General features: G+C 38.3%; 1 protein-coding gene across 13 annotated transcripts in view; it reads left to right on the forward strand.

Annotated features, from left to right (window-relative positions):
- Positions 1-305: 305 nt before the first annotated feature.
- The window catches only part of NFIX (nuclear factor I X), a 248,410-nt gene continuing 221,546 nt past the window's right edge, over positions 306-27,169 (forward strand). For 10 of the 13 annotated variants that reach the window (XM_087957047.1, XM_026679605.2, XM_026679606.2 and 7 more), the window contains exon 1: positions 306-448. Coding sequence is in view for 9 of the 13 variants with exons in the window: in XM_026679605.2 (XP_026535390.1) it covers positions 422-448 (27 nt within the window). In the remaining 4 variants the exon portion in view is untranslated. Of the gene's footprint in view, positions 449-2,746; positions 3,180-27,169 lie in introns of those variants that run through there. The other 3 variants (XM_087957050.1, XM_087957052.1, XM_087957042.1) reach the window with 3 other exon arrangements.

Genomic DNA, 27,169 nt, shown 5'->3' on the forward strand with positions numbered 1-27,169 from the left:
TCAGAATTCCCCACCAAGGGAAGAGGTGGGCGGCGTGTGTGTGTGTGTGTGGGGGGGGAGATCCTGGCTAGAAGGCATTCTTCGTCTTTGGAGATTATTAATATCAGCTTCAAAGGAATCTAAAACTTGCTAGCAAGCGAGAAGAGTTTCTGAATGCTCTGTGTGTGTGCGTGTGTGTGAGCGTGCTTGCATGGGTGGGAGGGGGATGAGTGGGAGGGAGCTCAAAGGCTGAACATTTTTTTTCAAGGCAAAAGTGTTCTCCGTTCCAAACTTTGTCTAAACTTTCACTTTCAGAGCTCCAAGGCGGGGTTACAGACCAGCATGGAGTAGAGGCAACGCGAGAAGGAGCCGCAGCAGCCCGAGTTATGCAGCTGCTCGCCTTGTGAACACAATCCCGCAAAAGCAAAGTCCAAAAGTAACCATGTACTCCCCGTACTGCCTGACCCAGGTAACAACTAGCTGAGCTCGGCGATGGCCTGGCGGGGGAGGGCAGTGGCGGCGGCGGGCGCGGGGAGGGGTGAGCGCCCCTTTCCTGCGGGGTTGCTCCCTTACGGGACAGACTGAAACTCTTTTGTTGTTTCTGTTTGTGTTTTGCTTCGCTTTTTATCTCGCTCGCTCTCTCCCCCCCCCCTTTCCCTTTTTCCTTCTGAGTGCGCTCGCTCGCTCGTTTATTTGTCCTGTGTTATATTGCTGCTGCCGTTGCCGCCGCCGCTGCCAGTCTTGCCTCTGCCGCTGGTTTGAGGGTTATTTCTGTCGCCTTGCGTGGTTTTGCTGGGGAAGAAAGAATTCCTCGCGTCTTTCCCTCTGCAGAGAGCAGGGGGAGGGAGGGAAGTTAGGGGGGAGAGAGGGAGAGAGAGGAAAGAGAGAGATGGCATCTTTCCAAGCTCTTTGTTATATTCACTGCACACGGGTTTAGGAGATCAGAAAATGGCGCTTCCCCCAAATTTATTTTAAAAACATTAACGGCGGGGTGGGGATGAAGAAGAGATAGTAGAAAACTAGGCTGAGTTACCGGTGGCGCGGGTTAGACTATGGCTGGAGAGATGGGGGGTGGGAGAGATAAAGCCGAGGTTGTTGCGTTGAGGGGGAGATGGGTGGGGGTATTTTGACGGGCTGGCAAAGTTTCTAAAGTTCAGGAACAGTTTTAACGTTTGCTTCTTTCCGCTCTTGCCGAACTGAAGTTGCACATCAGTGCTTGTCCCGGGTGGGCACCGGGTCTTCTGGGGAAAGGAAAGGGATTAAGGAAAGGAGGGGGCACTTTGCGCTGGGAGGGAATGCCAGCCAAAGGCGGTGCGCTATCCGGGATAATATTTTAGCCTCAGTCTTAAAGTGGTTCTCTCCCTTTCTCTGCCTCCCCTCCAGAGCCTGTCTGATGAAAGTTAGATACTTTTCATAATAAACATTATTTTTTTCTATTTTAAAATAATGGGTTCTTTCCACCACAGCTTCTTTCCACCACCTTCTAGGACAGCTTCAGGTAGACAACGGGGTTTCTTTTTGCCTACAAGTTTGATACGTTTTTATATATTAAAAAAAATTGGCGCCTTTTCAGGTCTAAAGTAGGAGCAGTCAGACACCCCCTTTTGAAGGGGGGAGGCCCCATTTGGGGGACCCCCTTTGGTTTTTGCCCTGCGTAGTCTTGGGCCTGGCGGCGGAGTAGGATTTCTGCCTTTCTACATAGAGCAAAAAAGGTGGATTTGAGGCAAGGAAGTACTCTAACCTTCCGCCGAGGTCAGAGTTCCCGCAGGGACTTGCGGAACTCTATGGAGCTCTCCGCGCGTGGGAGAAGGAGAGGGAGAGATAGGGTGCCTGTGGCGAGAAATAAATCTCTGTCGAACATTGCTATAATTCGGATATAAAGGTGGTTTCTGGAGCCAACACATTTACTGGCAGGGGTGCACTAAGTCACAGTGTGAAGACAAGATTTGCTGGGGGAGGGAAGAGTTCAAACGATAAGGAAATAATACAGCTCCGAAACTCTGAAGATTTTAGAGTAGCCTCCCCATTTCCACTCTCCAATGTCTCCGGAATCGGATCGGACCAGCTGAGTATGACGCTGTTTGCCGACCAGTTGGCCCAATTTTTGTGACCACCTTTCCCCGTCAGCCGGCACGGCCTGCCCTCCATAATTCCCTCTTTTCTGTCGGCAACTCTGGGACTTACGAAGCTGTTTTGTGGACCCCCTCTCCGCGGGGATTTTGGCAGATAAAGGATAGGTAGTGGGGCGCCGAAGGCGGCAAGCAGGGAGACACGTCAGGGGCCACCAGCGCCTCTTTGCGCGCAACGTGCCTGGTTCCTCGAAAGGCCAGAGGAAAAAGGCGGGCACCGCGGTGGTTATCTTCCGGGTGGGTGAAAAGTTAACTCCAAACGGTCTTCTCAGCACGAGTGGAGCATACTAGAATTGTTCTCTCTGCACCTCCACCCCCCCCCCGCCCCCAGCCCCTCTCTAGCTTCGCCAACAACTGCAGACCATTCACACATACATGGTTTGCCCCTTTTAACATTAGAATGAAGAAGGGGTGGGGGGTGTTGTTTTTTTAGCGCCTCAAAACTGTCTCTGAAAATACTGCCTGCTTATGAGGAAGGTATTAATGAGGCCAAATGGGGCAAGAAGGAGTAGCCGCCCCCCTCCCCGCTTCTTTTTCTTTTTACAAAAGTGTTGTCAGAGGGCGAGGTTGAAGCGTTATAGGACAGTTGAAAGAATTGGTGCCCCCCTGGCCAGCCCCGGGTAGCCCGTCCAAGGTGCAGACCTGGGCGCAGCTGTGCCGTGCACGAGCTGCTGTGCTTGCGCGAGCTCTCGCGGGTGAGGGTGGGGAGCGGGAAAAGGAGTTCCTCCTGTCTTCTCCAGGGACCAAGACCAGGAGGCGCGTGGATTAGGTGGCGATCGCGCTGAAAGTTCACTTTTTCCTCTACTGATTTTGTGATCGATTTGATGAGGATGGCTGACAATCTCTCTTGCACAGAGAGAAGGAAAAATCAGTGTAATGAGGGAGGAAAAATATTTTCTCACTCGTACTGAATAGTGAAATGCAGGCAAATATCAGTTTTGAAAAGTGGAGCAGTTATTGTACCAGTAAAGTTTCTTGGGATTTTAGCAGCAGTTGATATTTGCTGTTATATAAGTCTCCCTGTTCCTCGCAGCAGTGATAATACAGATGAAGTACAGTTTGTAAAATTTGGTAAGTGGCCGAAGCCTAAAATTTGACGGGCTGATTGTCAGTTTGCCGTCTGTCAACATTCTGCACATTGCATTCATAATACATATATTTGAGTACAGGTAATACATTTCCCATATTTCTATGGACAAGCACATAACATACACAGATGAATAAATATATATTGCATGCATAGTCTTTGTAGTGACTTGAAATGCAGAGATTGTGTACTGTTTTATACTTATTTATACAAACATTTTATATTTGCCCTTTCAATTATAGAATATTTAACAGCACAAGTAATGCAGATTTTATTTGCTTTATCCAAATAATATTTCTTATGGTAGATCCATTAGAACTAAACACTTTTTGGTGTTTTTCTGATGGATTTTTATTGCCCCAAATGGGCAGCTATATACACTGAATATAACAATCAAACAAATACATCTAAAGATAAAGGTCTCCTAAATTTCACATGAATTAGCATTTGAATAATCAAATATCATTTTATAGTAATAAAATATTGTCAAATAAGTTTAAAAAGCTTGCAATATAGGAAATGAGTTAAAAGTATATAACTCTTTCCAGATTATTTTCAGCTTAAAAAATTATTTCTGCTGATAGAAGTACAGTCCTGAGCATCTTGATAGTAATATGACGTATTTATATTTTGATTTCTAAACCTCAGCTTTGAAGTCTTTTATTCGGTTTATCAATTTAAGGTTTTTAAAAATGTGACCATTTTTGATGATTTTTATTTTTTAATAAAATTATTAGTTTATTAAATAATTTGATGTGGGCTTTCTTCTGTTTGGCATACTCAGTTCTATATACTATTTAGATATAGTGTTTAAGCATATATGAAAGCCCAAAATGGGAAAAACAATATTCTGGGAAGAAAGGTCTGAAAATCAATCACAGGTTAAAATCTATTATCCTAATAGTTCCTAATTTAAGGGGAGATACTTATTTTTGTGATAGACGTAGCCTTTATATTGTGCTACTTTATAAAGATGGTCAACATCAATTCATAGTTTTGTAGCTTGCGGTCTAGGTAATGGTAAATAAGAAAGTGCCTGCCTATATATCCTGCAAAGTCAGTGCTCATGGTAGGTTTCGGGGGTGTTTTTGGAAACCTTATGTGGCTTGGTGTTCAATTCTATGTTTTTGTCTTGCCTTTGGGTTGATGCCAAAGTAGAGTCTAGTTTCATTCCTGCTTCTGAGAAGGAAAACCTTGTGCTCTTGCAAAGAGTTGCCTTTTATTTGTATCTGATGAATTGAACAAACCTGGCTTCATCTGTGGCAAATGCCCTCAGTAGATAACAGAAGCATTTTCCTCTTCATTCTTTGAACTAAATTATTTTGTTGTTGCTACTACAATTCTTAGCCCTGGTACTCTGTTTCTGTAGCTTGGATTTGTGGTTACTATCCAAATTGCCTCTCCTGTTCTCCACCCTCCTGTGTGGCTCCCACCTTTTCTGTTCAGTGTTCTACCAGTTTGCAGGTCTCCAACCAGAACAGGTTGATATTAAGCATGATCCTTTCCTCTCAAATTAAATACAACTCTCTCTTATACTTAACAGGATCCGATTCTAATTCTGTTAAATGACAACTTCGGTTCCACAGTCTTGACTTGCCCTAGTGTCTCAGGCAACCATTCTTATGTGGTGGTATTGCATGCTAGGAGCCACTTCTTGAAGTGGCCATCATTGTGGAAATGGTTCATTTATTCTGTGGTAAAATGCTGGACTCTGACACTTTTACTGTACTTCATCATTAAAGTTGATCTCTTTTGTATTCTTTTAAGAAGACTGTGGTCTATTAAGGAAAAATAGTTGAAATTTTATTTCTGCATGTATATCAGATAGCTAGGAACATCAAAATAGGTTGTGGAGATAGGATCAACCATGGCATGTAGACTGGTTTGTGTGTATGTGTGTGTGTGTGTGTATAGAGGAAGAATTTTACGGTTGGTATGTATTTAGCAAAGAAATGTGAATGGGTAGGAATTAAGCCTGCATATTGTGCTTTTAAAAAACATCTAAAATTATAATGTGTGTTCTCTTGTTTTCATTAAAAAAAAACCCACCCTTGAATGGGGCTCAAGATCACCACTTTAATGTGTGTGTGTGTGTGTGTGTGTGTGTGTGTGTGTGTGTGTATGTGTATGCTTATGTTTATGTGTGATAAAAAAACAAGCAGATTTAAAAAAAAATCAGAATGAGTTGTTGGGGAGTTGGTTTGATAAGATATATATATTAATGTCCTTACTTATGTTATGCTGCCTGTTGACCATGAAACTTTTTCTCTGTAACTACAACCTGCACATATATAAACACTGCCTTGTGCAAATACTTGTTGAATATTGTAATGGCAGAGTACTTGGCAACATGTTTCCAGTTTGCAGGGTTAGCCCCAAATAATTGCCACTTAAAGCAGTTGCTGTAAACAGCTTGAGAGATATGCACAGTTGATCTTCAAAACTTACTTGCAGTTAATATTATTGCACATCTGTCTGATGGTATTTCAAGGTTTTGGCAATCTTAAATATTGTACAAATTTATCTGATTACAATATTGTAGAATTATCTGGACAGGTTCTGGTCCACAAATATTTCATACTTAGGATAAAGGATATCAGAAATAATACTGAAAAATTTTTTGGCCAGTTTTCTTTGTCCTTTAACAATACTGACATCTCTATGCAAATTCCTAAGATAATGTGGTATATGTATTATATATTTTAAGTAATATTTTATTATGCATTCCTATTTTTATGCAGATATCAACACATTAAAAATAAGACTTACGTTGGTTGTGTATATCGGTAGTGTAAGAAACACACAATGTTATCCATGAATAACTGAAACATGTAAGAAATGTTTGTGAAATATAGAATCAGGTGGAAAGTTATATGCTTCAATCTTAATTACTTTTTATATGTATTTTCTTTGAATTATATTTTACACATTTGTACTGCAAATTTATATCCATACCCCAAAATAAGCCCACTGAATTTTTGAAGATACATGCATAAAATTGCAGTGATAGTCATATTTGTAGTCTGCTTAATTTAAGCCCTTAGAAACCCAGTATATGTACCTACAAAATATATTGAAAAGTGTTCCAAATAGAACACGTAATATACGAGCATTTGCTCATCACTATCTCTGTACTTCACTGCTAAAAACTGACATACAGTAAAATTAACTTCCCCCCTCTCTTTTTCCCTTTCCCTCTCCCTCTCTCCTTCTCCCTTTCCCTTTCTCTCTAACCTGCCTCCCCAACTTTTAGAGTTTTTTGGGGGAAAGACAGGATTTGTTTGCTAGCAAGAGACTTCAGCAGTGAAAACAAATGAGTTAATATTGTCTAGCTGATTACTTTCCTTGATTCTTATTCAAAAGATGGCTTGCAATATAAAAGTTTTAAGATTTTGTGGCCTATTCATTTCTTAGGCTATCTGTAGCTGAGTGTCAGAAAGGCCTTCATTAGACTGCTATAGAAAATATGGAAACATAGATCTTAAATTCCTGAAAATGCAGTTGTTCCTTTACTTTTGTAACAGCCTGACAGATTCTGGGTGCTTTTATTTGCTTTTGGTTTCTTGTATCTGGAAACCCTGCTTGAAACAGCTCCGAACGATCACTTTTAAAATGCTTTTTACAGTTCGAGGCCATGTAATGTCCTGGTGGAGCCTGACCAAATGTAGAAAATGTTTCGATTGTAATCTGAAGTGGAATATATGTTTGTGTTGTGGCTTACAAAGAATTTTTTCTTAGGGAACATTGAAAGTATCAAGATGCACACAAATACAAAGCTAAATAGAACAATACACTAAGCAGTAAAGAGCCTGAAATTAGGGAGCCTATAAATAAACATTTATGCAGTGTTGAGACCAGCATTCAGGTGAGTTTACAAACAATTCATTAAGATATTTATAAACATTCACAGTTTGGGGATATCAATAGATAGTTAATTGTAAACTGTAAACAACTTCATTTTATTTGAATGATCAACCAAGGCTTCATAATTTTTAATAGATTTTCATTTTTGTATAATGAATTTCAGTAACTTCAAAGGAATATTTTTACAAAAAATTATCTGTTTACATTTCTACCTCCATTGTTAAATATTTTGTCTTCAGAAAGTTCCTGTTTGGATTCTTCCCCCTGTATTTTCAGTATCAAAACTCAGCACCTGAAGTTTTGGAGGAAAAAGTTATATTTTTTGGGTACACATAGCTAATATATCAGTATGCAGTTAACATGGTACATAATTGTGCAATTTTTAGAAAATGTGAAATACGTATGAGTACGCAGTAATGTATGTTTACAGTATGTGGGGCCTTTATGACACAAATCAGGTTTGGTGCAAGCTGTGGGAAAAAAGCAAATATGAAGGTCCAAAAACCAGGGTTTTCTGGCTGTGGAATTCCAATGTTGCCTATGACTCTTCTTGTACATACTTTAATAAACCCTACTTGCTGTATTTTTCGGGGGTCTTTCCTGTTTAATACAAACAAAAATTGTCACAATTCATCCCCTACACAATTTAAAACATGTTCAAGGTTTTAGTAGTACATGAAAAGCGTCAATGCACACTTAATATACCCACGAAGTGAAAATTTATGGTGGAATTTCCCACTATTTTTATGTAGCTATACCTAAAGAACTATGTACATATGTGCATGATAGAGTTCCTGTCTACTGCAATCTTCTGAGTAAAAGAGTGCTGCTCCCAAATATAGAAAAACTGTTCATCCTTTTAGTTCTTTACGTCCCTGTACATTAACAGAAATTAACAGAATGACAAAGTTGGAAGGGACCTTGGAGGTCTTCTAGTCCAACCCCCTACACAAGCAGGAGACCCTGTACCATTCTGGACAAATGGTTGTCCAATCCAGGGGTCTCCAACCTTGGCAACTTTAAGCCTGGAAGACTTCAACTCCCAGAATTCCCCAGCGAGCAGCTGGCTGGGGAATTCTGGGAGTTGATGTCTTCCAGGCTTAAAATTTGCTAAGGTTGGAGACCCCCAGTCCAATCTCTTCTTAAAAACCTCCCATGGCGGAGCACCCACAACTTCTGAAGGCAAGCTGTTAATTGTTCTCAAGGTTAAGAAATTTCTCCTTAGCTCTAGATTGATTCTTTCCTTGATTAGTTTCCATCTGTTGCTTCTTGTCCTGTATTCGGTGCTTTAGTCCCAGGCATCTGTGCATAATCCTTGAATATATGCTTGCTGTACACAATTTTTATTGTAAAGTATTGTGTTGCCTTTTCTATCAGGGATAGTAGCAGGCCTGGTGCAATAAGGAGCTTCATATGTATTTTTATGGATGGATCCTGTTTTTTAGAGTAGCTTCCAGAGAATTGGTATTGGCTTTGGCAGATAGAATGTTACTCCATATGCCTAAAACCTATGGATGGAGACTTGTTTACTTGAGCACTGATTCTCCAAATAACTCATTTATGCAGCATGAGGTCATATTCCCAAGTGTGTAGCAAATATGGCAAGAAGCTTTCTGCTTATCCCAGCCCCAAGTAATCTTCATTAAATCCACATCCTGTCAATTTGTTTAACTAGCAATTTCTTGTCTCACAGTGACAGTTTGGTTGGATATCATATTGTCTTCTTGACATTCCATGCTTCTATTAATCTCAAATTTCTCTTGTGTGTATTTTCTTTTTCCCCAAACTTTATTCCTAAAACAAAGTTTGGTGATCTTCAAGTAGGTAGTTTCTTTGATTGCTTCAAGTTTTGGAGTCTCACAGTGATGGGGGAAGAAGTAGAGTGGCTTTCTTTCTTTTTACCCTTCTGTCTAAATTGTACCATACTGATGTTTGCCAAGAGAAAATGTGGCTGGATACATTGGGGAAGGAGGAAACCATTCTTAAGTCTGCAGCCTTCATCCATTATGCATTACTTTTCCATATGCTGCCATCATTAGGGGGACGATGAACGCTCCCGTTTTAGGAGCTTCCGCCTCAATACCAAGGCAAGATATAAATCAGGGCCTTGAAAGAGAGTGTAGCTCCAAAATTCCTAATCCCTGTTTGATGTTATTGTAATTGTTGCCCTTTATTAGACGACTTTTGATACAACAAAATACACAGTGCTCTTTCCTGGCTCCCAGTGAGAGAGTTCAGGACCCAAAATTAACAGCATAACACTTGTACACATAGGCTGGGATATGTCTAACCTCGATGGGGGGAGGAGAAGATGTCTCTGGGATTTCAACTGATTTATTTCAGCTATCCTGGAGTTTCAGAGAGGATAAAAAAGGGGCTACTTGTTTGTTTATTACAGCCACAGAATCCTTGTATCTCATTACTTAATTCTTTGGATCCTCAAAGTGTGGTACTGTATGTGTCTGTGTACAGTATATTGGAGAGGATTTAATGTGGCTGAGAGTCTCTTAGGCAAGCTGGCCAGAAAAAGAAAGTGGGGAGGGAGAATTGGCATAATAAAAATATAATAACTTTTGGGAACACAATACTATCCTTTTAAAATGAAATCAGCACTGAACACCTTGAAAAATCATTTCTGAAAAGCTACATTTTTATCTATAGCCTGCTAATTTTGACCAAAACCTGTATTTAAAGTTTTCTGTTTTCTAGCATCAGCGTTTACCAATGATTAGGTAAGTTCAAGTGGACTTTTTTTTCTTGACATGGCATGGTTTTTCTTGAGTCAGAACATTGGTTCCTCCATCTTAAGGTTTACTATAGACTTTTTCTAATCTGGGGCTCTCTGAATGTCTTGAACTATGAATCCCACCACTCCATTTAATACACCAGTAGCTGTAGTGCCAGTGCCCTCTTCTGCAATGAAATAGACAAGGTACCTACTGCCAATGGCAATATTCCCTGTACTTGCATTAGACTGCATAGGGTCCCACCTTCTCTAGGCCGCCATGCCAATAGGATGTTGGTTATTGTAATAGTTTCTGCCTGATTATTGTTTATGCTTATTGGGAAGATTGGGACTTGAAGTCCAGATTCTAATCCATTCAAGGGGTTGGGGAAGATTGGTCTTTATTGAAAGACTTCAGCTATTCTCAGTCTGGCTTAGGTTCTGCAGCAATTTCTGGCAGAGCTTTTGGATGGCCTAGGCTGGAGATGCCTGGGATTCATTCTGTGATTCTTCATTTGGAAAAGTATTCTTTCCTATTGGGTGAGGGTTTTATGTTGAGGAGACATAAGGACCTCTATTAGTTGCTCACCACTGAAAGAATGAATAGCCCTTTAGCTATTGGTTTGAAATTGTGCACAGACATGGTTCTCTTGTGCTGTAGTTACAGTTAGCAGCAAAAAGTCACAAATAAGAATGGGTGGTGGATGAACAAGACCCATGGTGCCGGGTCTCATCCTGGAAAAATAATTTTTGCCAACTCATACACAGAGCAATGAAAATGCATGAGACATTTTGTCAACTTTTACTTTCTTTTCTAAAAATTCTTTTTGTATCATTTACACAAGATCATCAGGATTCCATTTAGGAGACAAAGAATATTTCTGCCAAAATTCTATCTATTCAAAGTGTACTTATTAATAGAATTGTTAATCGCAAGATTTTTTTTTAAAAAAAAGACTAATTAAAGTAACTACAAACAGGAATGCATAGCATTGGTTTCTTTCTAGTACCTACCTCTCTGTCTACTATGGAAGTTGTACCTGCACACATTAGAGATACAGAGTGATGTATAGATATCTGGGATTGGATCTTCCCACTCAAAGAAAGTGAAGCCACCGTTACTTTTTGCCAGTCCCTGTTTTATCCATTCCTGGCATTTATCTGGCAAGCTGAGGGCAGAGTCTGCATCTGGGTGGGTGGAGGAGCATTGTGTGGAACTAATTTAAAACTGCAGCTAAAACTGTTGGCTGATAATTAAGGCAGTGCAGCACATGGGCTTGCTTGGGAGAATGATCCCTCTTCTCTAATTAGTGGCACACACGGAATATACCATAGTTGACAAAAGAAGAGGATCTTCGATAGATGTATTTGTTAACAGCTCTTCTGATTCCAAAACTCCAGCTGGACAGACTGAGCCCCCTCTTTCAATTGTTTTGATAGTGAAGTAGATTTCCCCTATTCCCATTTTACAGTTTGGAAATGGAGGCCAGAGGCCGACATTTAACCCATTTGTCCCGAGTTTAAAGTTTTGGAACTCAGGCCTGACTTTTCTGTTGGATTGTGTTGTGTTTTTGAATGAAGAATTGCAGGATTCTACTTGAAGACTTAATTTATCAAGTGGGCTGATAAAGAAGAATGATCACATAACCCGGGCCACTGTGACAGACTTCAAGTCTAAAACCATTATGTATAAATAGAAATATTGGTTACAAGTACAAAGGGCTTGGTTTGAGTTCAGGAGCAATACACTTTCTCTAATGAAAAAAAAGTGTGTGTGTGCATGCGCGCACGCATTTGCATGTACCTATGTGTACCCATCCTTATGCACACAGCGATGGGCTGAGACATGGACTTCTAGACTAAACAAGACAGCAGAGCAACCTCCTCATTGGACTTATTTCTGCTGTCATCTCATAACCTTATTTTTCTCCTCATAATACAATTTTCTTTGGGGATATCTTTCTACTCCTGCCTTAATTTTGATGATAAATTGAAAGCCACACTCCACAGGTTATAATTACTCCTGTTTAAGGTTTTGAGAATGTTGTTTTTAATATGTATGGGAGATTCAGGACACAGATGTACCAGCAAGGCCCCTTTGATAAGCAGCAGCAGTGGATTGCTTGGGCAGAAAGGTTGCTCTGTTCCCCAGTTTTGCTGGTCTAATGACTAGACCAGTGGTGATTAAGGCTCACTGGTGCCCTAAGCACTGACAAATCTTGGTGCCCCCCTTCCTTTGTACATACTGTACAAACAAAGCCAAGCTTAGGCTACATAAAAGTTTTTGTGGTGCCCCCTTTGGGCTTGGTGCCCTAAGCATGTGCTTCGTTTGCTTAATGGTTACTACAGCACTGGACTAGACCCAGAATGCCTGTGGGATCTCCAGCCAGATGGGAGGGCAGTTTTGGTGGGATTAAATCCCTTCGAGGCATTGGGAATACCCTGGGGAGGAGGAACAGCCCATACTTTCCATCTCCTGGGAGTTGCATGTACATAATCAGAGAATTTAAACCATTCAGGGGGGCTTGATTTGTGATTTTTTAAATTAAACTTATTAAATTCATATGGAGGGCCAATCACCAAGTGACTCTGGATAGCTGACATTTAAAAAAAATATACAGATAATAAAAATCCAAAAAAGCAAAAGCAAATATAGAACCAAAAGCAAATATACAAATATGGCAAAAATTGATGTCTTCATGTGGGTATGCTACATTTATATGAAATATAAATCCGGAAATATATTTGGGGCCTTAAATTCAGTAACCAGCTTGGCAAGAATCCCTATTCTGGTAAGTAGTGAAATGGAAATTACACAATAGAGTTTGATAAAAGGGGAAAGGTTTATGAAATTGTAATAGAAATGCAGACCTCCTATTATTTTTCTAAAATAGGTGGCTCTTCTGTTGTTCATCCTTATAGAGACACTTGATTTACTGGAATTCAACCCTAAATAAATAGAATCCATCAGTACTAAGGAATGAAAATTCATGGAGTTGTATCTCTAACACCCAATCACAATTCTTAAATGATTTTTTTTTGTTTTTATAATGAATGATTTAAAATACTTTAAAAATCTCTCACTTTGAATATAAATGAGTGAGGCGTTGCTTTAGATACCTTGTCCTTGAGAAAATAACGTTCTTGAGTATGCCTTCTCAACAGATTCAGTATTTCTTAAAAACATTCGGCTACATGACCTTTAGAAGGTGATATTTTAAAACCTATTTTGGCTGCTATTGATTTTTTTAAAATGTTATTGCCATTTTAGAGGTGAGGGTTATTTTTAATGTAGGTATCTGATTTTTAAATTAGTCTTCAACCAGTATTAGGAAAGCAGCATAGAAAATGTAAAAATGAACAAATTATTATTTCAGATTCATGAGGTTGTCTGGAGCAGAGATGGATCTGGATTCCTGAATTTTATTTTAATTTCAATATTGTCCAAATTAGCTTATGAGCAAGACGTACATCTGTTTTGCTCTAATGTAAGTGAAAAGATTTGGCTGTAATCCTCTGCACGTATACTAAGAAATCAGTTCCAATGAATGCAGTGGTAGTTTTGAGTAGACAAACACTAAAATACATAAAGTTAACCGTAAAAATGAAAATTTCATTTTCCCTTAAAGCTTACAAATTGTACATAGTTTTGAGAAATAGGTGTTCATGGTCCTCCCCCGCATCTAAAGTTTCTAAATAACAACATGCCACTGGAAGATTTTCTGAGGTTTTTCTGTTGGTGTGATTTGGTGGGAAGAGTTCATCATGAAAAAAGTAAAACAAGAGAATATTGAACACTATTCTCTTTTAATATGATTCTGTAAAGTGCAGTTGTTATCTTTTTTTTTTTAAATCAAGGAATTTTCCTTCAAAGTTCAGCTACACTTTGATTTATAAAGGATCTGGATATTTTTGTTGCATTTTCTGCACCATTTCCTGGAATTATTTTATTTAAAAATCCAGATTTTCATCAAATGGATATCTCTCTGGAAAACTGTAACTTATGCTATACAATGTTGATAGCTTCTTGGAGAGGAGGCATCACCCTCCCATTCTCTATGGAATATGGATGGTATGGATATTTCAGGATTTTGGAGAGCCTTCCTGCTAGCAAATGTGCAGCAAGAGCAGAGATAATAATGAAGTATCAGAAACCAAGTTAGTGCCCTGCAGATCTCTTGTTCTGATGTCCAGGAAGTATAGTTTCCCTTGTATCTTGGATGGGGATATTTGAGACCAGAGATATAGAAATAGGAATTATATACTTCTTTTTGCAAGATGCATTATTTTAAAAAAATAAAGCTATAACAACATTAAAGTATTCCTCTAGAGTAATTCCTTGGTTTAACAGACCCTTAGTTTAGTGACTTCAGATGCAGCAGACAAAATCTGCCTATGGGATTTATGCTTCTGCAAAAAAAAATATTATACTATTGGCTAAAAATGAAAAATAATTTAGGAAAAATCCCACTTACTATTTGAATTTAACAGACATTTTGTTTTAACAGACACCTCTTCTCCCCATTAGTCCATTAAACAGATCTTAATACAACTTTCATAATTAGATTGGTTATGTTAGTAGAGTTATAATTAATATTCAGGTTTCTCACTCAGTAAAAATAAAAAATAAAGATACTTTGCATTTACATCATAGTAAATGCAGGAATCATTGTAGAATTTTCCCAGATTTATCAGAGCCAGGTATTTTGCAATTTCCAGTGGAGCCTTTTTAAAATGGACATTATCCTTTAATCTCTTTTGTTCAAATATTGATAGAAAAAATGGCTTTGATAAAAAAGTGCACACATATAAATATATATAGATACACACAAGCACTAAATCAGAAAGTTGTCCTGAAACTAGAATTTCAATTTTAGGTAAAGTATTGCCACTCCAAACAATATTTAAAAGACCCATTGGCAGCAAAGAATCTCTGTGGCAAGACAGTGCAAAACAGGGTTGGATGTGCCAGATAGCCTGTTTGCGCTCTGCCAGATTGCCTTGGACAAGAAAGAAGAAGATGGGCACAGCTGGTTTTGGTCACATACAACACCTTCTCTTTGTGGTTTTCTCCCTCCTTGGAGCTGAAAGTCTCCCCCCTTTAACCCATACAGCCAGTGCGCTCCCTAAAAGAGACAATTGCACCCCCCCATTGCCATCCTTTCTCTTTCTTTCTTTCTTTCTTTCTTTCTTTCTTTCTTTCTTTCTTTCTTTCTTTCTTTCTTTCTTTCTTTCTTTCTTTCTTTCTTTCTTTCTTTCTTTCTTTCTTTCTTTCTTTCTTTCTTTCTTTCTCTTCTGCTGCCGACCACTTTTTGGCTCCTGATGAATATCTTCCTCACTATTCCCCTTGCATTTTGGCTCCAGCTTTGGCAGCATTCACTTAGAGCCAGTGTCCTGACCTCCAGGGGCAACATTTTGCAGGAAACTTTGTCATTCTCTTTTTTGGGGGGCGGGCGAGGAAGGAGAGGGAAATTAAGTGCCTATTCTTTGTGAAAAATGAGGCAATATTGGGAGGGTGTTGGCAGAAGTATGGATTTGGAGAAGGGCTGCTTTTAGTTTCCAATCTGCAGTCAACAAAAAGTGGGTGGTAGGGAAAAGGAGTGGGGAAGCTGTAAGCATGTCTGTGTGCATGGCTGATGAGATGGGCACCATCTCAGTAGGTGCAAGAGGCTAAGAAAGGGGTGGGCTTCAGCCTCTAGGAATGGCAGAACATCATAATCTTTCTGCAGTTGCATCTTTGGCTTTCTGCCGGAAGGCTACAGCTGTGGACTCGGCAATGTGGCTCCAACTAATGCTGCAGTGTGAGGCAGCAATGCGGGCTGCTGGAGCCAATCAGGAAGCAGGATTTAGCGGGGAACCTCACCCATATGGAGACGGTAACGGAGGTAGGCCTCATTGTTTGACCCATGCCCTTGCTCTGCAAGTGATTGAAAGGATGCTGACTCCCACACAGAGGCATTTTCTTATGTGGTCTTCATTTTGTGGCGTCAACAATTCCTTCTGAAGCTCTACTTGTTACATACAATCCTATATATCTCTGTTCATGGCAATGGGCCCAATTCTGTTGAATATACATATGACTTCTGTAGCAATTATTCTGTATTGATTTTATGTGTGCACATGGGAGCATGAGCAGGGAGATCGGCACTCAGTTATTGAGTATAACACTTTAGATGGAATACTGAATTATTTCTACCCCTTGAATGATTACAAGGAGCAAGGAACCACTTTTCTAAGCTCTGACACCTAGAATCCACATAAACTTCAGTAAATTCTGGACAGAGGACCCCAGGTTTCTGATTTTTGATCTGTTCACTCTCAACAAAATATCATTGAATATGAGTTAAGCTGGTAACAGTTGAATAAATGGGGTGGAAATAAATAAATATGGCTACAAGACTTTCTCTGTAGTGAAATAATCATAGGACTGATTTAGCAGAAAAAGTGTGCTAGTTTGGCCTTGTCAGTTTTGCATTTCTGGCAAAAAGGAAAGCTGAGCAAACCAGGTTTTGATACAAAATTCCAGTTGTGAAAGCTGAAATTGCTCCTCCCGCCCTTCCTCCCTCCCTCCCTTTTTGCAAACTTTTTTTCTTTTGCTATACTAAGTATTTCATTTACTTCCCTTATATTTTTAAGCAAGTTTAGTATGTTCTAAATACATTTTTACATGATAGAAAATAAAATGCAAAACATTTCAAAAGAAAAAAAAGATATATTAAAATATCCAGTGATTTTGTTGTTTTCTTAATTTCTTCTCACTGTGTGCACAACTATGGTTTCATTTTCATTCACAATACTGTTTGTGACTAGTTTAGTCTTTTACTAGTTTGGTGTTAATGAGCTGAACATTTTCATACTGAATTATAGTCTACAAAGAAATGTATTTGCACTGAAACTAGTGCTTCCATGGGAAATAATTTATTTCAATTTGCTGGCAAGTCATGTCCAAATAAAACCTTCTGTTTTGAATCCTCATTTCACAGCAAAATGACCTTGTGTTTTGGTTTGGTTTTGATTATGAAATGCCATTTTGTCTAAAACAAACAATAAATTCTGTTGAAATGCTAATCTGACTTAAGAATTATAAGGAAGGGAAGGAAAGGAAAGGAAAGGAAAGGAAAGGAAAGGAGAAAGGAAAGGACAGGACAGGACAGGACTGGATTTTTTCCCATAATCCTGAATCTGAAACTTTTAAAGATCTCTCCCTGTGTATCTGGCTGCTTATTTTGGTCTCAAATCAGGTTGTCTAGTCTTCGGACTTTCAACCAGGCTGGCTGAGTGCAGACCTTGGCAGCTAAAATATGGGTTGTCCCGTTGTCCTAACTATTTGATTTCCCAGATGTCTAGGAAATTTTTCTCTCTCCCTGCCCACTGTGTTGATAACTGCATGTAATAGAACCCCCATCTGCCTTTCAATCTCTGTTTTGCATTTCCTCTGTGAAGTGCCAAACATACTGTAAAGGTGAGCTCCATTTTAAGAGGGAGAAAGCCAGGCGGAGAGAAAATGGAGTTCCTTGGCCCCTCTCCCAATATGAACAACTGCCAGAGCAGGAAACAGAGGCCGATGAGCTGCGCTCAGGAGTCTCTTACTCAAAGCCATGGATCTGAGTTTCTGCCCGGCTGCTGGCTTTGGCAGGGTGGCCCAGAGCATGCAAGGCACAGGGGAACTGAGGGTGAAGAAGGCAGGGAGTCATCAGGGCAGGGTTATTTTTGCTGGCACATCCTCTCTGCTGACCACAAGTCTGGGCTGAGCATTTGTTAACAAGCTAAGGACAGTTTTCCTTTCAGCTAATTACTTCTCCATTAATTCATCTCATGACTGCCCCGAGCTGCCTTTTTTTCCTTCTCCCTTTTCTTTTTACCCCTTTTAAATGTTGCAGTTTCTTTAAATCTGTTTGTTGATGTCTGCTTGTGAAGTTGCATGCACAAAAAAGAGTCCTTGTCGAATGTTTACACCAGCGGTAGTCAACTTTTTTATACCTACTGCCTACTTTTGTATTTCTGTTAGTAGTAAAATTTTCTAACCGCCCACCGGTTCCACAGTAATGGTGATTTATAAAATAGGGGACAAAACCCCTATCGCCCACCATGAAAGCTGGAACGCCAACTAGTGGGCGGTAGGGACCAGGTTGACTACCGCTGGTTTACACTGTCAGGATTCCAGCAATTGCCCTCTGTTTGATAACAAATAAATCAGCAGTTTGTCTTTCTGCTCCTTTTTTGGTCTTTCTGCTACTCTTAAATGTATTTAATTAGCAGTAGTAATTCAACCTCCCACCCCACTCTGGTTTTGTGATTCCTTTTTTTGTATTGTTGAAGTGGAGGTAAAGTCTAAGAAAAACCAGTATCGAAACTGGAGAACTTCGTCCCAAACTAGCAATATGTTGTGGTGGTGGCATAAAATTATGGCTCTGTTGATTCCACAGTGTGTCCAATCCTGTAGCCAAACTGTGACATGTAATGTACTATGTAGTACAACATTTGTACTATTCAGCTCTTAGACTGCTATTGTGAGACATCTCAAAATTTGGATTGCATAAATGGGATGGTTCATAAGATCAGCATTTTATCTTAAGATGGCATCTTTTATTTTCAGCCATCAGAAGGTTAAAGGTCATAAAAAATGTGATATTCAGCCAGAATGGCTCCCTGGGCCCTTAATTATTGAATAGCTGCTACCGTGGAATATTATATAAGAATTATTGATAGGAGATAGAAATCAGTGTTGAAAATGTTGATTGACTGGATGACCTGAGCTTCTGAAAGAAAGGTGAGATTAAAATCTAGCAGTCCAATAATCAAGGAATTATCAGCTAATTCATTCATATTTCTTCATCATACAATGACTTTGATTTTTCATCTAATAGAACATTTACGTAGCTGTTTGGAATTCTATTCCAAAATGGATCCTCAAGAACATAACTCTGGAGAATGTGGGAATGCTAATTAGAAACAAGAATCATGCTATGAAGGCATGGGTTAACCTCAGGATGTTATACTCTGGATTCATACTTATTTGTTTATATTTTTCAACATTTCAAGACCTAGTGACAGGAATACAGTGGATTCCTGTCCAAGGAGTGACAACCAAGAGTGACACTAAATTGTAAAAGATAGATTTAATGTTATAGACTGAAGAAAGGTAAAGAGGAGAAAGGAGGATACAGAAGAGCTTCTAAGATATGCTCCTCCTCAGACTTATACTTAGGATATTGGAATTGCTGCAATAAGATGTAGTTCCATTGGATGCCTAATTATTTTCTGTGGTCTATCTTCTTCCCAGCTTGATGTGAACCTTATCAAGGAAGTCTATTCCTTTTACTCCTATATGCTCACTGTCTACAGTGCCCTATGGCCTTACCTCAGTCTTTTTTTTTTGTCTTCTGTTGTCTATCCTTCTTTGTTTTTTGTTTTTTTTTACTGGAGTGTTGCTTACTTTAGAATAAAGGAGTATATCTCATACAACTATATAAAGATGGTAAGGTGTAGTGACACAAACATTTCTGAAAGGGCCAAAGTCTTAAGGAAGTTATATTTCTGGCTCATTTAGTTATGCATGATTTTGTTTAGAGTAATCAGAACGTGCCATATTTGAGTAAAACATATACTTGATTCTTTGGGATAGGGGAAAAATGACCACCGAAAATGCTTCAAATGAATAACCCCATCTGTAAAATAAGGGATGTGACATGATGATGATGAAGAAGAAGAATGATGAATATGATAATGATAGTTACGTTGTTTTATATCAGAATTGCAACAGAAATTATTAACAATATTGACTTTGTGTAGCACTCTGCCAGCTTGAATATTAGAATGTCACTCACAAAACCTGGCAACCTCATTCAACCTTCACCCTAGACTGCTATGAATAAAGCTTCCAAAGCAAACCCTTAATGAGACTGTGCTATTTTCTTTTTTTAATCCAAATGTAAAATTGTGATTTGCTAATAGGGTATTTCAGTTCCCACAATAACATCTCTTTTTAACTTTCTGTTCTGTATTAATAATTATAAGGTTTTAAAGAGAAATAATTGGGAGAGAAAATTTATTCATACACATGAAAATGAGGCTGCAATCCTCAGTGCACACTTACTCAAAAGTAACATAAATTTCTTTTGTAATTTAACATCTGCTTCTGGTTAATTTGCCACCCACCTCATCAAATGCGGTTTGTACTTTTCCCTTCTATCTAAGAAAATAGAATGGTGTGGTCACTTCTCTCCCACAATCTGAAAAACATGTCCATCCCTTTCATTTCTAGGGCTTTTGAGGGCTTTTTTTTTTGTTTTTTAAAAAATGGACATTGCCCTTAAAGACATTTAAGATCCATAGATAGTTTTGCTCCTTGTAAAGCTCACCTGGTGAACAGATGCTTGGCTGTAGGGTGCAGGAAGAACGATCAGTCTGCTGTGACTGGTTACAGTTCTGACCTCGAGTTAAGGCAGAATTTCCTGTGGTGACAACAACTAGTTGCCAGTTGGGAAAGAAGCCTTAGAGCTGGTTGAATAAAGAATCTGAGATTTATCAGAAATCTGATTAAGATATATTCAAATATGGAGATAGGGGTAAACTTAGATTTTTAGTCTGGTCTAACAAACAGAAGGACTAGGGGTGACATGATAGCAGTCTTCCAATTCTTGAGGGACTAGCACTAATGACAATTTCATTTGAGAGTCTGCCAATATTTCTCCCCCTCATGGAGCATAGAATAATAGGTTGGAAGAGACCTTGGAAGTATTCTAGTCCTACCCCCTGTTCAAGCAGGAGACACTATATTATTCCGGACATATTGTCCAATCTCTTCTTAAAACCTGCAGTAATGGAGTGCCCACAATTTCCAAAGGTAAGCCATTCCAGTGGTTATTTGTTCTCACTGTCAGGAAAGTTTTTCTTAGTTTTAGGTTAGATCTCTCTTTAATGACTTATTGTAAACTGCCTAGAGTCGCCTTGTGATAAGATGGGTGGTTAATTAAAATTGATCTTCCACCCGTTACTTCTTGTCTTGTCCTCTGGTGCTTTGGAGAATAGGTTGACCCCTCTTCTCCGTGCTAGTCCCTCAAGAATTGGAAGACTGCTATCATGTCACCCCTAGTCCTTCTGTTTGTTAGACTAGATATACCCAGTTCTCTCCATATAGATATTGGACTTATTAAAAGAGGAAACAGGATTATGCCGAGTAGCATAACAGCTATATTATGCCTCAAATGTTCTTTTCCATTGTACAAATATTTTTTTTCTTCTTCTTTTCACTTGAAACCAAAAACATTGATACAGGGGGAGAAATCAATGGGTACAACTTCATGTGCCTTTGAGAACCTTTGGTGAGTGGTCATTTTGCTAACTATATATATCAGCATGACCTGAGAAACTGACTCCCTCCCTGGCTAGCGTAGTGGACAGTTGTGGTGCAGGTACAATGTGGACAATTCACTCTTCTCTTGGAGTAGAGGAAGGAATGGAGCCATGCTCGTTCCTGTGCTGCTAGAAAACATACGAGCATTGTAAGGTATGAAGTTATATGTTTCTAGAAAGAGCTGAGCAAAGGTTGCAACAATGGACAATTTAAATTTCCACAGAAGACCACAAACAAGCATTCATTTGTACAGATGGGGTCTGGAATTCAGAGATGTAAAAATCCTGAAATTCCAATATCTGGCCCTCTCTGTCTCTCTTTAGTGCCAACAGTGGTAGATGTTGCACCATATCTACATAATTACATTATTTTCCTCCACATTTATTGATCTGATATAACTATCTTCTATGAATACAGGTTTATTTATTAAATGCATACCTTACCTTTTTACTTAGTTTCAGGTAGCTGCAAAATCATATAATTTTGTAATTAAATCATCAAATGTAGAAGTTGGTTAAAAGCACATGGAAAAAGAGAAGCACCCAGCACTTCAGGGAATAAATTAGATGTCAGAAGCCAAACTGAATAAAAATATCTTTGTCTGCTGCTGGAAGGACACCAGTCTAGTTTTTACCTTCTCTATCATTTCCTTGAAACACTGAAGCAATACACTCAGCTATCACTTTTAAAACATCTGACTATATATGTTAACCTCTTGCAAAAAAAAATCAGAGCCAGGCCATTTTGAAAAAGACGTTTGATACCAGCTTAAAACAATCTCTTTGATTGAATTGGCACATGCATTTAAAAAATATTCTGGGATGGTAAGGCTGTTTATTTTCTTCAGCTACCCCCATGAAAAATGAAATTACATTACTTATTCAGCACTCGGTAGGTAGTGAAAAAAATCAATGTTGCTTCTGTGACTCCATTACAAGATGCACTAGTTTAAATCAAGATGAAATTTCAAATTTCATCCTGGCATAAGAGGCTTTTTTGTGTGAACGTGTTTCTATTTATCCTTGACTAGAATTACATAAGTAGTCTGGAACAAAACTTACTCCATTAGAATGCCATTCCAAAACAAAGTGTTTATTGAAATTCATAGACCCAAAAGAAGAAAGAAAACACTGATAAGGGGAAAAAAATGACGAGGAGCATCTTTCCACTTGTATGAAAGCTCCTGCCGCGTACTTGGCCCCACCAGGAACCACAATATTGATTAAGTGCTACCTAGTTGGATATCCTTTCACTCATTTTAGGCTCAGTAGGTGTTTATTTTACTTAGTTTTATTAATTGTTATTTATTTTAATTAAATGCTGTTACTTCAACCACTATTACTAAAGATTATGATAATAAGAGCTATTCCTCTTCATAACCAGATAATATACTCTGTGTTAACTGGGATAGTTTAGGGAGAGGTTCAAATAGCACTACCTGTCTAGAAGGTAACAAATGCTTTAATCTTTTTATATCTTAAAGTGACAAAAAAACCTTCCCCCAAAATCAAAACTCAGCCCACACAAAAAAAGACAGAAATCCAAGCAAATGTAGCATATATTACTGGTGATTCTGAAAATATTTTTTAATGTTTCCAAATGTTTTTAATTTTTTAGGAATTAGCATCATATTTATAGACATCAACTTTAGTGTAGCTAATATTTCAAATATTATTACATGTTTTATCAAAGTATCTTTATTAGATTTTTCTTTCTAATCATGGATTTATACTTTTGGTTATATGGCTAAAGAGGAGATTGAATGTTAACTATATAACATCAATATTATTTGGATGCATCTTTTCAGCAACCATGTTTTCTCTCTATATATCTGAAAATGTACATTAATTATAAAGCTGTCAGTGTTGAAATAACTGTGGCATATACCAAATGATGACGTTGGCCGTGAAATTAGTAACTTTCACATCAAGTAAAGTTTAAAAAAAATGACCTATAAGTACTCAACATAAATTCTCAATAGTTGTTTCACAATATGTTCTGGCATTCCAGGTTCTTAATTCCATGTTCTTTAGATTTTTTTTCTATAAGATTTCTACAAAAGCATATTAGCAAAACAAATGGTATAAGCAAAACAAAACTGTATAAATTGAATGCATTGAATGTGAACAAAATCATGATTATTTTCAGTAAAATATACTCAATTCCATGTTTTATTATGATTGTAACGAAAGGTAGCTAATATATATTTGGCCTGTGCATATTTTCAAAACAATTCAAATTATTTTCAAAATATTTTTAAAGATGTTCAGAATGCAGCTGCAGAATCTCTTTAAAGCAGTTGCTTCTTTTTTGAAGCTGTCACATGAGCCTGTATGCAGATGTATCCTATGTATCCTGTATCCTATGCCTGTATAACTTTCCTTTAAGGAATCATGTTAAGGTTATAGCTGCACAAACAAGAGGATTCCTAAAAGCAATGGTACCTCTGTGGAAGTCTGAATAAAAGATGCAGCTGCTATAAAAGCATGCTCCCCATATTCCAAAGCAGGTCATCCAAAACATTGGTAACCCTGTTTTTTATTTATATACAGGCATACATGCACACCTACTGGGAGACTAGATCTTGGTATAAAAGTTCCCGTAGATTGTATCCTTACTGACTTATTGAATAATTGCCTTTACATTAGAAACCAAGTTGGGCAAACATCTTACACAGAAAACTTCCCATAAATAATGCAGTTATTTGGCTTTTATTTTTACACTAGAGTGCAGTGCATACATGCTGCCCAAAAGAAAAACTTTCTGCCTCTACTCATACGACTATTTGTCTCAGGCTAGTCCTATTATTGATTGAGCCACACTAAAAATTTCCTGATTGTTTGGGGGTTTATCATTGAAAGGACATCTTTATCATACTGTACAGCATAGCTTGTTCAACTCCTGACTGGGGTCAACAAATTATTGAAATCTATTTTGTGTGTGTGCTTTAGCTGTGTTATGTGAGCACAAAGGAGAAGGCAAGGATCGTAACTGGGGGAGCAGGTCTGGCCTACTGGAGTTTGCCGTTCTGTGTCTTTTTCTGGCTTTGTCTACCCTGGGTTTACTAGGTATTAATTCTGATTCTGTGTTGTCTGCTGTGAAAGGCAGCTGGGAATTGGCGCTGGTATGGCATTACCACATTGAGAATTGAAGACAGACAAATGTCCCTGTTTCAGTTGGCTGCCCAGCAAGATTATGTGGGGATGAAAACCCTGCAATTTGGAGCCAGTTGTGCTCTCCTCCTCTTTCTTTTCTGATTAGCATTTCTTCCATTTCCTGCTTTTGTGGACTGTATATTCCGAGCGCTGTGCAGTTTTGTAATAAGATGGCAATTAAAAAAGATTTGTAAAATAATAAAAAGATGGCGAGTATAAAGGGAAGCAGATGAAGGTCAGTCCAAGTATCCTGCCTTATATTGCAGGTTCAGCATACAGAACATTTATTTGATAGGAGACCAGACATAGTAAAACAAATGTAAATATAAGCCAAAAGAACCTAAAATGTGTAAACCAAAAGAACCTAAAATGTGATGGTTGAGTAGCACTTCAACTCTCATGTTCAAATGCTGTAGCTTCCTGTGCTCTCTGATTGATTTGTGTTTGCCTAAGGATAACAGGGTTTTGGTTCTCACATAGCAGTTGCACTGGAGTCACTGGGGATAGAGACCACATAAACATTTTCTGCTTTTCTCTGCTGAAAGGCCAGATGCTGTTTTTTCTCCATAATTTACATCTATGCTAACATTTTAAAGGCAAAAAAATAATATTTGTTTGTTTTCCATAGTATAGGTGCAAAATTCTTCCTAGTCAAGGTCACTGGTCACTTGCAGCTTTTATTTGGGTAATACATTTTTGTTTACTAAACTTTGTTCTCACCTGAAAGTTTGCAATGTTTTATATCCCTCATTTCTATTCCTACAATAATGTGACTACTGTAGGTAATTTTGCTAGGAATAGAATTGGTAAGTATACCCATAGTTCTGTTTATGTAAGTATTTCTGTGGTGTATTTCTTTATATATTTGATATACTGATAGTCCTCAACTTATGACCATTTGTTTAATGACTGTTTAAAGTTAGTGCTGAAAAAGTGACTTACGACCAGTCCTCACACTTATGACCATCACAGAATCTCCATGGTCATGTCATCAGAATTTGTGCACTTGACATCTGGCATGTAATTACAATGCTTATGGAATCCTGGGGTCACCTGATCACCATTTGCTCTTTCCAGCAGTTTCTGACAAGCAAGGTCAATGGGGAAAGCTGGATTATTTTAACAATCACATGATTCAGTTAACAACTGTGGAGATTAGCTTAATCTCTGCAGCAAAAAATGTCATAAAATCAGGCACAACTTAATGACCCCATTGCTTAGTGATGGATATTCTGTTCCCAACTGTAGCTGTAGGTTAAGGACCTGTAATAACCACTTCATCCATTCATTTATTCATTCATTCACCTAAGTGTAATTTTTTTAAACAAACTGATCTGAAATTAATTCCAGGTGGTCTGGAATCCATCTAGAACCAGCTCATCTGTAATACTTTTCCAAAAAACCAACCCCCCCCCCCAACTTAACAAAATACTTATAATTGTAGCCTTGGAAAGAAATAATGAAGGGAAAGCTGATGTCATAGGAGGGAGTGAACTTAGACTGTGATCCCAACTCTGTTTTAAGCTCATTAACCATGTTATTCCTGCACTAAGGTCCACACTCAGGGGTGGATTAATCATACATCCTGTGAATGTTTAGGCACTTTCTTATTTTATGTAAGAATTTAATTGTTCTATTATTTTAAAAAAAAGCTCTATTGAAAATGGCACAATAGCTCCACCTGTGGTGACCTGAAGACATAATTGTGCAATGCATTTCATTGTGTATTAGTGTTGTGCAGTTAATTCTTATTCACTCTGAATAAGTCTGGTGTTCAGCTTTCCACTGAAATCTGATCACTCTATAAATGGCTATTGAAGAGATTTTAATCTGCAATATATAGAGCATAGTGCAATAATGATGTGAGAAAGGGGAACTTATAGTTACAATTGGACCAACTATTTTCACGTATCAGAAAATCAGAATATCACTGTGTTGATATTCATGAAAAGATGAGATACAGCCTTTGTCACATTCCTTGTTTTGTTACTGTTTGGATTGGCATTCACTTTCTGGATGTTTTCTCTACAGTACTATCATTTTAAAGCAAGCATAAGATTGTGCTGTTATTGGTAAAGATCCAATACTTGCATTCTCTCTCTGCCTGGCCATTGTCCAGTCCTGCCCCCTTTCCCTCCTTATTAAAGTTCCCCGCTCCCTCCCACTTGCTTACATATGTTGACACATTGCCACAATTGTAACTCTGCACCATCCATCTTATCACCTTTTCAGTTTTGTCTTTTACCAGAAGCTAAAAGCCTAGCAGATTAATGATTCCTCACCAGAGTTAATTCCCCAACATGGATGTGATTTTACATAATAGTTATCCACTATTTCAGGGAGAAATTTGCTCCATATTAATTAGGTTTCTTCAGTAAACAAGAGCATTTACTTGGGGTTATATTAGTTTTGATAATGTACATACATTAAGATATGTAGGAAAGTACTGTAAAAGCTTGGAGTTCCTCTTTTAAATTGACTGTGAACCTGACTTAATTGACTGTTCAAAAGTGGTTTATCTGTTTCTCATAACTATCAGTCTACTTCACTATACTAGGAACACAAAAAGTGTAGTTCTTCAGTATTATTTCAAATCATAATATTGACCTTTTCTGCACAGAAATTGAGGAGTGGGAAATAAAATTGATTAGTCACATCTTTTTATTAGCCTGGTTGAAATTATTCATGAGTGATACTTTGAGCCAATAAATCCTCTGAGAAAATCTGTATTGATATGAGATTGTATTGATTACCCCCCCCCCCAAAAAAAAAAACACGTAGTTACCGAACCATAAACAGTTGCAGAACACCTTTCTTTTACAAAAGAGTTGAGCCTCTTCTCATCTATGTTCAGGTAGTTCTTTTTTAACAGCC

Source organism: Notechis scutatus, chromosome 2 (genome assembly GCF_049901735.1).
Source record: "Notechis scutatus isolate UNSWTSFEM ecotype Mainland chromosome 2, rNotScu1.2, whole genome shotgun sequence".
NCBI classification, from domain to species: Eukaryota; Metazoa; Chordata; class Lepidosauria; order Squamata; family Elapidae; genus Notechis; species Notechis scutatus.